The sequence below is a fragment of the Notolepis coatsorum genome (genome assembly GCF_963971535.1).
Source record: "Notolepis coatsorum genome assembly, chromosome: 5".
Taxonomy (NCBI): Eukaryota; Metazoa; Chordata; class Actinopteri; order Aulopiformes; family Paralepididae; genus Notolepis; species Notolepis coatsorum.
Window position 1 is genome coordinate 79,288,608 of NC_140169.1, and position 16,014 is coordinate 79,304,621.

Below are 16,014 nucleotides of genomic sequence, written 5' to 3' on the forward strand. Positions count from 1 at the left end.
CACAGGTGACATTCTATTAAATTAGAATTAAAAGTATAGATTCTATGGTATACATAGGAAAGCTTAGGATAAATTGCTCATTCTGGGCTGACCGGAGGTGCAGGAAAGGAAGAAGTTGTACGCGAAGGAGGTATCAAATAGGTACCTTGTACGACTCTGTAAGGGAGGGGGGATCAGGGGTTTATTTGTATATATGTATGTTTTTATGCTCGGCTCTCAACGGGACCTCAACAGTGGGATGTAAATCCATTGTGAATTCGCACTCCAAAAGTATTACCAACAAATACAAATCAATATGTATAGATTATGGCTAGTTTGAATATAATGATCTGGAATACTGGTGGAATAAATAATCAACATAAACGCAAAAGCATGCTCACATTGATGAAAAACAAACAGGTTGATGTGGCTCTCAAGCGAAACGCACATTTTAGTGGGAGACAAAGCTACGTTAGCGGACAACACATACCATAACATTAGTCACTCTTCCTTTGGATCGAGTTGCTATAGTCGTGAAACGGAAATTGAATATTGAATTGAAGGGAGTATGGTCTGATGCAGATGGTCGGATAACCATAGCTAAGATTATACATAAGAATAGGAAAATAGCGTTGGTAGCGGTATATGCCCCAAATCTATACGAAACTAATTTCTACACTGCACTCACTAGGAAAATGTTAGACCTTCCAGAATACTCATTTATAATTGGTGCGGATTTTAATGCCATTTGGGATCCTGGGTTGGATAAATCTTATCCCAACTTTTCCAACGAACAAAAAAATGCATCTAATGCGTTAAAGGATTGGTCGAAGAATACAGGTGTAAATGATCTATGGCGATCACTCAACCCCACGACCCGGAAGTACTCCTGTCGATCAGTAAGACATAAAACACTTTCCAGAATAGATTATGTTTTCGCAACCCCGAGACTATTTGATAACTATGAAGTGGAGATGGTACCCAATGCATTATCAGATCACTGTTATTTACTCCTAAAAGGATCATTTGGTATACTATAATCCCGAGCCCCAAGATGGCGATTTAACACGACACTGCTGAATAACAAGGAATTCATTACACAACTCAAAGAAGCTCTTTCAGTATTCCTACTAGAGAATGTGAAATCGGTGCCGGACCCTAGAATATTATGGATGTCGGTAAAGGGAATGATCAAGGATTTCACTGATAGCTTTTCCTCAAATATGCAAGAATCGATGCTCAAAACTGGCGGAACTGGAAACGCTTTACTCTACGTTATTTACTTCTTTACAATACAACGACTCGATTCGACTGGAATCTCAAGTTAATTTACTAAAAATAGAGATTAACGCCATTTATAAACAACAATCTGAAGTACAAATACGTAGCACAAGACAATAGCATTACTCTCAAGGTTCCAAACCAAGTCACCTACTAGCTATGCGATTAAGAGTTAACGCAAAATGTGCAGATATAACTACCATTAAAGCACAACAAGGACTTGTAACAGACACCAAAAAAATAAACGCGACATTCAAAGAGTTCTACTCCAACTTGTATAAATCAGAAACGACCTTCGATCAAAACAAAATGGACACATATCTTAATCAAATTAACCTCTCCAAACTTTCAGAGGATGACGCTAAACAGTTAGAAACACCTATCACACTAGAGGAACTCAGGAAGGCCATATCCGAAATGCAAAGTGGTAGGGCTCCTGGAAGAGACGGTATCCCGCCAGAAATGTACCTCTCATGCTGGGACATAATTGGACCCCTATTACTTAATATGATTTTATACTCAATCAAGGAGGGGAAATTTCATAAGAACGACAATATTGCACTCATAACAGTCCTTAAAAAAGACAAAGACCCCACAGAGTGCGGTAGTTACAGACCCTTAAGCCTCCTCGGAACCGATATCAAACTGTACTCTAAGGTATTAGCCATCAGACTTCAAAAGCATATGACGTCTTTAGTTCATCCGGATCAAACTGGCTTCATAAGAGGCCGCTTGATCACTGATAACATAAGACAACTACTATACGTACTAGATGCCAGCAAGGACGACACCACACCTAAGGCGATGCTGTCCCTGGATGCAATGAAAGCTTTTGATAGGTTGGAATGGTCGTATCTATGGGCAGTATTAGAAAGGATGGGGTTAGGAAAAGGATTCATTGATATGATTAAAGTATTATACAAAGACCCATCGGCCATGATTACAACAGGTATAATCACCTCCGAAATCTTTCCGGTATCACGCTCTTCTAGACAGGGTTGCCCTCTTAGTCCCGGACTATTCGATTTATCACTAGAACCTTTAGCACAATATATAAGACAATCCCAACTCATAGAACCAATCGTAATCAAGGGCACACAACACAAAATTAGTTTATATGCGGACGACGTAATACTGTTCATGCAAAACCCTAACACCGCAATGCCTCATCTTCTCAAGTTGATTGATGACTTTGGCGACCTATCGGGATTTAAGATAAATTGGCCAAAGTCGGCTTTCCTTCCACTGAACGCCCCTGCAAAAAATACAAGTCTTCCAGAAGAAATACCAATGGTTAAACACTTTAGATGTTTGGGAGTTGAAGTATTCCCTACCATAAGCCAAACGGTGAAACACAATTACATAGAAATCCAAAATAAAATAAAATACGACTTTGACGGGTGGTCAAAACTTAAAAACTCAGTACAGGCACGGGTTTCAATAGTTAAGATGGATGTCCTACCTAGAATCAACTTCATTAGCTCAATGCTACCGTTACCCCCTCCAAAAAATATTCGAACCCACATAAATGGCATAATCATACTCCCTTATTCAATAACAATGCACTCCTGTTTGGAAAACGACCTATAAGATTCCCTAGATGGGAAAAGCAAGGCATACATACATTAGGAGATGTTTTCAACAAACAGAGTATTTGTAGTTATGATGAAATACACAAAAAAATGTATCTCACCGGCTCCACATATTCTTTTTACGCACAGTTATTGTTATGTTTGAAGGCTCACAGTGTTCCATTAAGGATACCAATTGTACACCAGATTTTGATTGGCAAGAAGCCTGGGCAAATGTTCGACTTGCATCAAGGAACCCGGACCATCAACAAATCAATCTTAACTATATTCATAGGACATACTTGACTCCTATAAGACTGAACAGAATGGGTCTAAAACAAGACTCCAAATGCTCCTTATGTACAAATGGGGACGAGGGGACATTTATGCACATGTACTGGGACTGCCCCAGTTGAGATATTCTGGAAAAAAGTTACCCAGCAATTATCAAATCTCTTAACTCTGAATATACCTGTACACCCCTCTGTATTACTGCTGAATGATGTTTTTGAGTGTGCAGTATCTATACAGCTAAAGAGATTGGTTTTATCTGGTATCACAGTGGCTAAAAAGCTGATAGCATCACGATGGTTTCAACCTGAAAAAATGTGCCGGAAGGTCTGGATTCTTACATATCTCGATGTGATTTATCTAGAAATATCTACAGCAAGAATTTTGGGTCTCAATGAATCCAAAATGTCAATGTGGTTAGAAGTGGTGGAGAGAATAAAAGCTAGCATATAATGGTAGGGTCTGGTTAGGAGCGAATGATAATGGATGGATTATCCATTGGGGGGTCCAGGGTGGGGGGGGTACGAGCTAGAGCATATGTAGCAGATATGTAGATAGCAGGTATTAGGGGTATATCTTGTATAAGACATTTATCTAAAGGGTGATTTCATTGGATGTGCACTGTTAATTAATGCTTGTATATCTAATCTTGTGTTGTCATGTTTGTTTATGTGTTTGTTTAAAAAATAATAAAAAAATAAAATACAAAAGAAATGTTATTAAAAAAAAATTAAAAACCGATACAGATATTTTCCGATATCACATTTTAATGCCAATATCGGTAGGCCGATAATATTGGACATCCCTAATATTAACCCCTTAAGCCTGACGGGCCCGGATATCGGGCCGAGATGTATTTCACGCTATAAATGGATCAATACAGTCAGTGTTCATTAATGTTGCGTTTTCTTTTTCAAATGTGGCCAAGAGAAAATACCCTAACCCTATCAAAACGGCAGTCAAAGTGTATATTTTCAGCACTATATATATCATATTATTTTTCCTCCATTTATTAGGATTTCTAGGTGCTTAGAATGGGCATCTCTAGAATGGCTACGATATGTGGTGTTTGTGTGCCTGTGTCGACGGAAGGGGATACGGACCAGCTAGCCTAATACAAAAACACACCTAGGTCCATATCCGCTTTCATTCATTTGCGCTAGACTAGCTTCCAGCTGGATAGTTTTCTACTGAACACACAGAGTTAATTGGCATCTATCTTCTGGTCTGACTCTGTAGAAGATGGTAACCACGTTTCCCATAATGTCGGCATGTTCCTTAACTCGACTCTCCCCAGTCGCCCCCTACTGAGAAACCCTCTTAACCCTGTCCTTAGGTGATGATGCGATCCGGACAGCCCCTGACGGGCACCAACGGGCGGCGTTGCAAGGAGGATGAAAAGCTCATCAATGCCACACTGAGGCCGGGAAAACGTGGCTACATCATCGACACGCGAACCATCAACCTGGCCCAGCAGGCCAAGGCCCGTGGTGGAGGCTTGGAGTCCGAGGCCAACTACCCGCAGTGGAAGAGGATCCACAAGGCTATTGAGAGGTGGGCTGGACCGTTGAATTTGAACACAGATTTTAATTCTATGAGTGGGACCCTCTTTCTTAAAGGATAATTCTATAATTTCTTACCCTGTTAACCCCGATCAGATTTATTTAACGTTGCACAAATAGATCAATCGATAGTCTTTTTACAGGCCGTGCGTCAAATGACCACGTCGGACTGTATACGCTCGAGAACTGACCAATCACAGCTGAAAATGATTGGTCAGCGCTGTAGCCAACGAGTGTCCGCTTCCAACGATACCCCACGTGGAAGTATGTGAAAGTTGATGAGCCAAAATTAGTTGTGACTCGGACTTCAGAACGCACGGTGGTGGTGGTGGATGGCCACGGAGCATTTTGGAACTTATTTCTTTGGGACACTGTTTTATGTCTGAACAGATTTATATCAAATTTGGACCTGTACTACATGAGCCTTCAGGCTATGGAACCGCAGTGTTTTCCAGCTCATACCTCTATGCTGGAATAATGGAATCTGGAATCTGGCAACCACTAAAGAAAAATGTGATTACACAAGTTCAACTCAAGTTCAAACCTCTGCTGTTACTCTATTTCATTAGCACTAAAAGTGATTTTCCTTTTTTGCATGAGTAACTTCAGAATGTTATCTTTCAAAAGAGACCAGGCTCATGCATGTGCTATAAGTCTAAAGTATAAAGCTAAGCTTTGCAAAAAGAAAATGACTGTTGTCATTATCCGGAAGTAACTGTACTGATTTCAGTACTTAAAAAGTACTTGGTGTCTTTGCTGCCCTCTACTGGCCGCCTGGTGGTACTACATCGAGATTTAACCGCAGCTAATAGTTTACCATCTCTTTTAATATATTGCGTCATTCTGTGCGTTCTTTAGGTCTAACGTCCTCCAGGACAGTCTGGTCAAGCTGGTGGAGGCGTGTAACGACCAGTCCCACAGCATGGACCGCTGGCTCAGCAAACTGGAGGCCTCCAACTGGCAGACCCACGTCAAGGAGATCCTCACCACCGCCTGCCTGGCCGCGCAGTGCATCGACAGGTCAGCGAGGGGGGACGGGACGCCCACCACTCTGTCGCCATGGAAACGGAATATCTCTTGGAGGGGTTTAACCCTTTCCCTACCACGCTACAGAAGCTTAACCTTTCACTACCACACTACAGACGGTTAACCCTTTTGTCATGTGACAGTGAAAGGGTTAACCTTCTGTATTGTCGCAGTGAAAGGGTTAACTGTTTGGTAGTGTGCTAGTGAAAGGGTTAACTAGTAAATGGGGATTTCGACAGACTATGCGCTGAATCAAGAAGCAAGGCTTGGATATGATGATGTCGATACAACTGATCACAACTGAAATTGTGAGAAATTGGCAATTTCTAGGGCTTCCGCCGATTACCATTTTAGGCATTTGGGCTTCGAAGCTTCATTAGTAATAATTATCAGCGAATAATTGAAGATTCATTCTTCCCACGTGCCGTTTCAATACGGTGGTTGAATGTGGTGAACAACTCTGTCTGAGAAGAACTAACTTTCAAAATGAATGTTTGATTCATATTTCTTTAGGCTTATTTCTCGTGCTGCTGTAGAAAACATTCCAATAGTGATTTTGGCGTTAGCCGTTACCATGGCGACAAGGAAAATAAAATGGACTGTCATTATCCAGAAGTAACTGGGGGGGGTGAGTCTTCAGCTGAACGTCCTCTTCATTCTGGCGAGCTCCTCATAGAGTGGGTGGGAGGGCTTCTCCAGGATGGCTTCTAGCTCTAGTAGACATAAATATAGGCAATACAATTGTATCTGAATATAAAAATATGAGAAAAAAATAAACCGTGTAAACAATATAATTAACTGAACACCGACCTGTAAGGCACTGGCAAACTTGTTTTCATTCTGATAAGACTGTGTGTGTTCATGTGTTGTGTTTTCAGGGAGGTAGCGTCGGTGCTGCTGGTCCATAAGACTGTGTGTTGTGTTTTCAGGGAGGTAGCGTCGGTGCTGCTGGTCCATAAGACTGTGTGTTGTGTTTTCAGGGAGGTAGCGTCGGTGCTGCTGGTCCATAAGACTGTGTGTTGTGTTTTCAGGGAGGTAGCGTCGGTGCTGCTGGTCCATAAGACTGTGTGTGTTGTGTTTTCAGGGAGGTAGCGTCGGTGCTGCTGGTCCATAAGACTGTGTGTGTTGTGTGTTTTCAGGGAGGTAGCGTCGGTGCTGGTCCATAAGACTGTGTGTTGTGTGTTTTCAGGGAGGTAGCGTCGGTGCTGGTCCATAAGACTGTGTGTGTTGTGTTTTCAGGGAGGTAGCGTCGGTGCTGGTCCACGGCACGGAGGGGACGGACTCCACCCTACAGGTCACCTCCCTGGCCCAGATCATCCTGGACCCGGCCTGCAGGACCGTCCGAGGCTTCCAGGCCCTGGTGGAGCGCGAGTGGCTTCAGGTCAGTTTTAGATGAGATGTTCCTTTTAATGATCCCTTTGGGGAAATGCAGGCGTCATAGTGGCATGGGGGAGGTACAGGTATGTGGCATGGGGGGAGGTACAGTTATGTGGCATGGGGGGAGGTACAGGTATGTGGCATGGGGGGAGGTACAGGTATGTGGCATGGGGGGAGGTACAGGTATGTGGCATGGGGGGAGGTACAGGTATGTGGCATGGGGGAGGTACAGGTATGTGGCATGGGGGGAGGTACAGGTATGTGGCATGGGGGGAGGTACAGGTATGTGGCATGGGGGGAGGTACAGGTATGTGGCATGGGGGAGGTACAGGTATGTGGCATGGGGGGAGGTACAGGTATGTGGCATGGGGGGAGGTACAGGTATGTGGTATGGGGGGAGGTACAGGTATGTGGCATGGGGGGAGGTAACAGGTATGTGGCATGGGGGGAGGTACAGGTATGTGGCATGGGGGGAGGTACAGGTATGTGGCATGGGGGGAGGTACAGGTATGTGGCATGGGGGGAGGTACAGGTATGTGGCATGGGGGGAGGTACAGGTATGTGGCATGGGGGAGGTACAGGTATGTGGCATGGGGGGAGGTACAGGTATGTGGCATGGGGGGAGGTACAGGTATGTGGCATGGGGGGAGGTACAGGTATGTGGCATGGGGGGAGGTACAGGTATGTGGCATGGGGGGAGGTACAGGTATGTGGCATTGGGGGAGGTACAGGTATGTGGCATGGGGGAGGTACAGGTATGTGGCATGGGGGGAGGTACAGGTATGTGGCATGGGGGGAGGTACAGGTATGTGGCATGGGGGGAGGTACAGGTATGTGGCATGGGGGGAGGTACAGGTATGTGGCATGGGGGGAGGTACAGGTATGTGGCATGGGGGGAGGTACAGGTATGTGGCATGGGGGGAGGTACAGGTATGTGGCATGGGGGAGGTACAGGTATGTGGCATGGGGGGAGGTACAGGTATGTGGCATGGGGGGAGGTACAGGTATGTGGCATGGGGGGAGGTACAGGTATGTGGCATGGGGGGAGGTACAGGTATGTGGCATGGGGGGAGGTACAGGTATGTGGCATGGGGGAGGTACAGGTATGTGGCATGGGGGGAGGTACAGGTATGTGGCATGGGGGAGGTACAGGTATGTGGCATGGGGGGAGGTACAGGTATGTGGCATGGGGGAGGTACAGGTATGTGGCATGGGGGGAGGTACAGGTATGTGGTATGGGGGAGGTACAGGTATGTGGCATGGGGGGAGGTACAGGTATGTGGCATGGGGGGAGGTACAGGTATGTGGCATGGGGGGAGGTACAGGTATGTGGCATGGGGGGAGGTACAGGTATGTGGCATGGGGGGAGGTACAGGTATGTGGCATGGGGGAGGTACAGGTATGTGGCATGGGGGAGGTACAGGTATGTGGCATGGGGGAGGTACAGGTATGTGGCATGGGGGGAGGTACAGGTATGTGGCATGGGGGGAGGTACAGGTATGTGGCATGGGGGAGGTACAGGTATGTGGTATGGGGGAGGTACAGGTATGTGGCATGGGGGAGGTACAGGTATGTGGCATGGGGGAGGTACAGGTATGTGGTATGGGGGAGGTACAGGTATGTGGCATGGGGGGAGGTACAGGTATGTGGCATGGGGGAGGTACAGGTATGTGGCATGGGGGGAGGTACAGGTATGTGGCATGGGGGGAGGTACAGGTATGTGGTATGGGGGAGGTAACAGGTATGTGGCATGGGGGGAGGTACAGGTATGTGGCATGGGGGAGGTACAGGTATGTGGTATGGGGGAGGTAACAGGTATGTGGCATGGGGGGAGGTACAGGTATGTGGCATGGGGGAGGTACAGGTATGTGGCATGGGGGAGGTACAGGTATGTGGCATGGGGGGAGGTACAGGTATGTGGTATGGGGGAGGTACAGGTATGTGGCATGGGGGGAGGTACAGGTATGTGGCATGGGGGGAGGTACAGGTATGTGGCATGGGGGGAGGTACAGGTATGTGGCATGGGGGGAGGTACAGGTATGTGGCATGGGGGGAGGTACAGGTATGTGGCATGGGGGAGGTACAGGTATGTGGCATGGGGGAGGTACAGGTATGTGGCATGGGGGAGGTACAGGTATGTGGCATGGGGGGAGGTACAGGTATGTGGCATGGGGGGAGGTACAGGTATGTGGCATGGGGGAGGTACAGGTATGTGGTATGGGGGAGGTACAGGTATGTGGCATGGGGGAGGTACAGGTATGTGGTATGGGGGAGGTACAGGTATGTGGCATGGGGGGAGGTACAGGTATGTGGTATGGGGGAGGTAACAGGTATGTGGCATGGGGGGAGGTACAGGTATGTGGCATGGGGGAGGTACAGGTATGTGGCATGGGGGGAGGTACAGGTATGTGGCATGGGGGGAGGTACAGGTATGTGGCATGGGGGGAGGTACAGGTATGTGGTATGGGGGAGGTAACAGGTATGTGGCATGGGGGGAGGTACAGGTATGTGGCATGGGGGAGGTACAGGTATGTGGTATGGGGGAGGTAACAGGTATGTGGCATGGGGGGAGGTACAGGTATGTGGCATGGGGGAGGTACAGGTATGTGGCATGGGGGGAGGTACAGGTATGTGGCATGGGGGGAGGTACAGGTATGTGGCATGGGGGAGGTACAGGTATGTGGCATGGGGGAGGTACAGGTATGTGGCATGGGGGAGGTACAGGTATGTGGTATGGGGGAGGTAACAGGTATGTGGCATGGGGGGAGGTACAGGTATGTGGTATGGGGGGAGGTACAGGTATGAGCAGGTACTTGTTTAGGACTCGAAACCCAACGTTTCAACACTTGAGACTTGCCCGCCTCGACTTGGGAATTGCCAGTCTTGACTAGGGACTTGAGTGTGAAGACTTGGGAGTTGCTTCATTGTGCTGTAGTCTAGCACAGGAAGACGAGGAAGAAGGGACCCGTCTCTGAGAGAATGTTTTGTGGAATAAGGATGAAACAACTAGTCAGTTTGTCAGCATGTCGTCTCCATCCGATGCTGTGAGTTAATGACATGATTTCCAGACTTCTGGTTGCACAGTCAAAGTTGTGTTTTCGAATTGTGGACTACCTAACGGTAAACGCTAGCGTTTTCTATTGGAAACAACTTCTGTACGCTAAAGCACATCAATCTCAGTGAAAACCACAAACTGCATGAAAGCACTTGTGTGACTCACACACACCCTGAAAAGGCCACAAGAGACGACATAAAATGTAGGTGTACATGCCGTATGGGGGAAATATTTATTACCAACTATAGCATGCCTACGAACACCCATTCTAGGTCCAAAGTGCTTTACATAAACATGAAAAATAAAAAGACGCACACAGACGGAACAGAAAACTAAATGGAGAAAGATAAATTAATAAATAAAAGTAAACCGCAAACAAACAAACAAACAAAGGACGAGCTTGGGGTCCGTCGGACACACTTAAAAGCTATTAAGTAAAAATGGGTTTTAAAATCCCAAAATTTTCAATGAATTCTGCAGATCTAACATTATGAAGAAGGCTATTTCACACAACCGGTGCAGCAACAACTGAACCTAGACCTTCTAGGTGGGAGCCATGACGATACTCAACAGTATATAGGTGGGAGGAGCCATGACGATACTCAACAGTTTATAGGTGGGAGGAGCCATGACGATACTCAACAGTATATAGGTGGGAGGAGCCATGACGATACTCAACAGTATATAGGTGGGAGGAGCCATGACGATACTCAACAGTTTATAGGTGGGAGGAGCCATGGCGATACTCAACAGTTTATAGGTGGGAGGAGCCATGACGATACTCAACAGTATATAGGTGGGAGGAGCCATGATGACACTCAACAGTATATAGGTGGGAGGAGCCATGATGATACTCAACAGTTTATAGGTGGGAGGATCCATGACGATACTCAACAGTTTATAGGTGGGAGGAGCCATGATGACACTCAACAGTATATAGGTGGGAGGAGCCATGACGATACTCAACAGTTTATAGGTGGGAGGAGCCATGACAATACCCGGCAGTATATAGGTGGGAGGAGCCATGACGATACTCACCAGTATATAGGTGGGAGGAGCCATGACGATACTCTACAGTATATAGGTGGGAGGAGCCATGACGATACTCGACAGTATATAGGTGGGAGGAGCCATGATGATACTCAACAGTATATAGGTGGGAGGAGCCATGACGATACTCAACAGTTTATAGGTGGGAGGAGCCATGACGATACTCAACAGTATATAGGTGGGAGGAGCCATGACGATACTCAACAGTATATAGGTGGGAGGAGCCATGACGATACTCGACAGTATATAGGTGGGAGGAGCCATGATGACACTCAACAGTATATAGGTGGGAGGAGCCATGACGACACTCAACAGTATATAGGTGGGAGGAGCCATGACGATACTCAACAGTATATAGGTGGGAGGAGCCATGAGGATACTCAACAGTATTTAGGTGGGAGCCATGACGACACTCGACAGTATATAGGTGGGAGGAGTCATGACGATACTACAGTATATAGGTGGGAGGAGCCATGACGATACTCGACAGTATATAGGTGGGAGGAGTCATGACGATACTACAGTATATAGGTGGGAGGAGCCATGACGATACTCGACAGTATATAGGTGGGAGGAGCCATGACGATACTCGACAGTATATAGCACATTTCAAGGACTGAGAGTCTGAAGGACACTATTAGGCTGAAGTAACACAGTTGCTTTTAGACACATATACCGTGCAATATACCTGTCGTTGTCAAATGCTATTTTGTTATTTACGGTTAGGTCCATGTCCTGCAGGAGCGTTGGCTAAGATAAGCTTCTCTTGGTCAAAAGTGAACAGGGGTGCGTGACCCAACTCGGCTTACAGAGAGATCTTACATTTCTGACCTCACCCGGGAACATATTCATGAAGCGTCTTATGAATAGGAGCACTAACGTAGCGGTCGGAGCAGGTGAGGTCATGTGGCCATGTAAACTTCAGCAGATGGAAGGTTGGTTTTAAGAATGCATATATTATTCCTGAGCCCCGCAACAATTAAGTCAATACTTCTTGACTTCTCTTCTAAACATTAAAATCAGAGATCATGTATGAAAATTAAAAGTAACTGATGCACTACCAAGTAATTTTCTTATCCATTTTGGCATAAAATTGTGCTTTTGCCGCTTGGACAATGTCTCAAAGCACAGATGCTGGTGCTCAGAGCTATTTTCAGTACAGTAGAGCAAAATTTTCCAAAAATTACATTAGACTATTACTTAAAAAAAATAAAAAAAATTTATATCTATTATTGCGCATTATGTCCACAAGATGGCAAACCAATACAACGGAAAACATAATATTTATTTAAACAGAATAAATTACCTTTTTAAGATCAACATACTTACACCAGCATACATATAGAATAATGTATTGGTGTACAAGAAGTGCTAGATAGAACGGGCTGTCTCTGAGCTAGATCAAATTAATAAAAGTTTATGGTATATAAAATGGACATTCGTACACGGCAACGCGCCTCCGAGCAAGTTGTGATAAATATGGAACAATATCTTTTCCTTGATGGGAAATAGTAATCAAACCATTGGGGACCTGCATGACGCTTCTGTCTCTATTCATTATTCAATATCTCTTTCTCAAAAAAGAAGAAAAAAACAACATGCATCACTTTGGTTTTTTGTGATTTTGGAAAGATTTGCTGGAATGTTGCAGGTGTTGCAAAGCACCGCCCAACGACCTACTGATCGTTTCCTATTGGTACTACCCATAGCGGCAAATGCAAAACACAGTGAACGTGCTAATTGTAAGCATTTTACACCTGCTTCGATGTAGGGCTGACCCCCATTAGTCGAATAGTCGACTAATCGGTCGAAAGGAGCCGTAGTCGACTGCCAACCTCTTAGTCGAATGCACACAAAAAAATATATAATGCACTGAAAGAGGATTTCACCCATCTGTTGAACACACTAGACTAGACAAATATCAAGATGTATCAGTGGACCAATTGCATGCTTTCGCAGAGGACAAGAAGCCTTCAGTCGACTCCTTCAGACATTAACACTTTAACTGCCAGAAGACGTTTTTAGGCGTCCTTCCCCGCCATGCTCAAGGTGCCGAAGACGCCGTAACTCATCTTTGATATCAATATTTCAAAAATCTGTGATCGGATTCATATTTCCCATCCGCTGGCCTGAGACCCACCAAAAAGCCCCACCGAACCCTCCAGCGGTTCAAGAGCGCCATCTGGTGGCCGATCGGCGCAATCGCCCAACAGGAAGCCACTTGGACGATGTGCTATTCACCCACACCACTTCCGGGCACTCTGTACATGTCCCGGGACTCGAGCTCGTCACAACACACAGCGATCTGTTGCCAATAACTCGATAAACAACATGATTTGGACGTATATACCATTATACAACCTGAAAATGGTTCATCTGGATAAACATCCCATAATCGAAAACGGTCTACACCACGCTGATCGTCCAACGGCGCGAGGAAGATACGGTAAGATTCAGCGTTATTTTTGAACGTGTTCGATATAAACTGCTCTGATGAACATATGACCCACACTAGATGAATGATATAACGCTGCCCACGGAATTATAAACGATCCCCCGCCCATCCGGTCAACATCAGATGATACGTAGAAACTTCTAGAAGTACGTCCAATTGAAATTTTATTATATCGCGCCGATTGCCATCAAACTGTATTTCATCATCAATATAATGCATTTGGGGCTATAGATCACGTTCTGGAGAAAGCTGCAGAAAGAGATGAAAACATACTTATACATTAGACCATATTTTACTATGAATATGTGAATGAAAAAGTTTTATGTTGCTACACAATGAACAATACATATAGGACTTTGAATGGGCCCTAATAATGGCAATCTAGCAATAGGATTTAAAAGGTTATAGCCCTGCAAAGAAGGGGAACTTATCCATAGACAAATAGAGCTGGCAACAGATGGTATATCATGAATTTAACCTCCGGCAGCCAAAGTGTTTAAGCACCCCCCACAGCCCAAATGAAAAAAATATATATAATATTTTAATATTATTATTTTTTTTTTATATAGTCGACTATCAGCTAATTTCGGCGACTACAAGTCGACTATACAAATCCTTAGTCGGGGACAGCCCTACTTCGATGTGGTAATAATAACATGTAAATTTGTATCATTTAACCCTTTCACTACCACACTACAGACGGTTAACCTTTCACTACCACACTACAGAAGGTTAACCTTTCACTACCACACTACTGAAGGTTAACCTTTCACTACCACACTACTGAAGGTTAACCTTTCACTACCACACTACAGACGGTTAACCCTTCACTACCACACTACAGACGGTTAACCTTTCACTACCACACTACAGACGGTTAACCCTTTCACTACCACACTACAGACGGTTAACCTTTCACTATCACACTACAGACGGTTAACCTTTCACTACCACACTACAGACGGTTAACCTTTCACTACCACACTACAGACGGTTAACCTTTCACTACCACACTACAGACGGTTAACCTTTCACTACCACACTACAGACGGTTAACCTTTCACTACCACACTACTGAAGGTTAACCTTTCACTACCACACTACAGACGGTTAACCGTCTGTAGTGTGGTAGTGAAAGGGTTAACCTTCTGTAGTGTGTGTGGTTGTGAAAGGGTTTTAACCCTTTGTCATGTGGCAGTGAAAGGGTTAACCATTTGGTAGTGTGGTAGTGAAAAGGGTTAATATTAATTAAAAAATGTAATCTTATTTCCTATTCATAGTCCGAATGGTATTCTTGGGCGACAACTGACGACCCTAATAACAAACACGGGTCCTGACCTCTTCCCCCCCTCCTGCCCCCCCCCCCCCCCCCCCCCCCGTGACCCCCACCCAGGCGGGACACCCGTTCCAGCAGCGCTGCGCCCAGTCGGCCTACTCCAACAGCAAGCCCCGCTGCGAGGCTCCGGTCTTCCTGCTCTTCCTGGACTGCGTGTGGCAGATCCTGCGGCAGTTCCCCTGCTCCTTCCAGTTCAGCGAGCACTTCCTGGTGCTCCTGTTCGAGCACTGCTACGCCTCGCAGTTCGGCACCTTCATCGGTAATGGTGCAGCCGAGAGGTCAGTCTCGTAGGGCCGTATACTGGCCGTAGAGTACATAGACGTATATATATATAAAGGCTAGATGACTCACCCGCGCTGCTGGCCAATGGAGACTGACGTTGCCACATGGTGGCCATCTTGCCACAGGCAGCACGCCCACTCGTAACATGAACGTCTATGGTGCACGTGTACTATTGAAATAACCATAGCTTGCTCGATTATCAACCAATTTTCAAACGGTTTGGTTTGATATAAACGTCGGAGATGTAGTTGTCATACTGCATACTTATAATGGACTTTAGTGTGAAAATGATTTCAACATGTCCAAGCATCCTGAATCATAGCCACGTTAATAACGTTTGTAATAAACCAAACCGTTTGTAAATCGGTTAAAAAAAGCAAGCTATGGTTATTTCAATAGTACATGATGCACCATAGACATTCATGTTATGAGTGGGCGTGCTGCCTGTGGCAAGATGGCCGCTGGAGACTCCGCCTTGCACCATCTAGTTATATATATCTATGGCAGAGTAGGGATGGGCTTCTTTTCTTTTGGGTTACCACCAAATACGTCCAAAAACTCCCTTTTGAAATCTCGCTCTGAAAACCGCGAGGTGTAAGTTAAAGTTGGAAGCTGTGGAGCATATAGTACACTTGAACGTTACCGTGAAAAGTTTGTTAGCTTAGCGTTATTTTAAAGATGAGAACAGCGGTTCGTGTTTGCGCATCGCCAAATTGTACCGACAACATGTCCCACTTTGCGTAGTGTTC

The 16,014-nt window shown here is 45.5% G+C and overlaps 1 protein-coding gene across 1 annotated transcript in view; it reads left to right on the forward strand.

The window, feature by feature from the left end:
- Positions 1 to 16,014, forward strand: part of mtmr9 (myotubularin related protein 9) — a 76,088-nt gene that overhangs the window by 32,168 nt on the left and 27,906 nt on the right. Inside the window, exons 6-9 of the mRNA XM_084313980.1 lie at positions 4,459 to 4,676; positions 5,543 to 5,704; positions 6,950 to 7,091; positions 15,041 to 15,261. Of these exons, the coding sequence (XP_084170106.1) occupies positions 4,459 to 4,676; positions 5,543 to 5,704; positions 6,950 to 7,091; positions 15,041 to 15,261 (743 nt within the window). The remainder of the gene's footprint in view (positions 1 to 4,458; positions 4,677 to 5,542; positions 5,705 to 6,949; positions 7,092 to 15,040; positions 15,262 to 16,014) is intronic.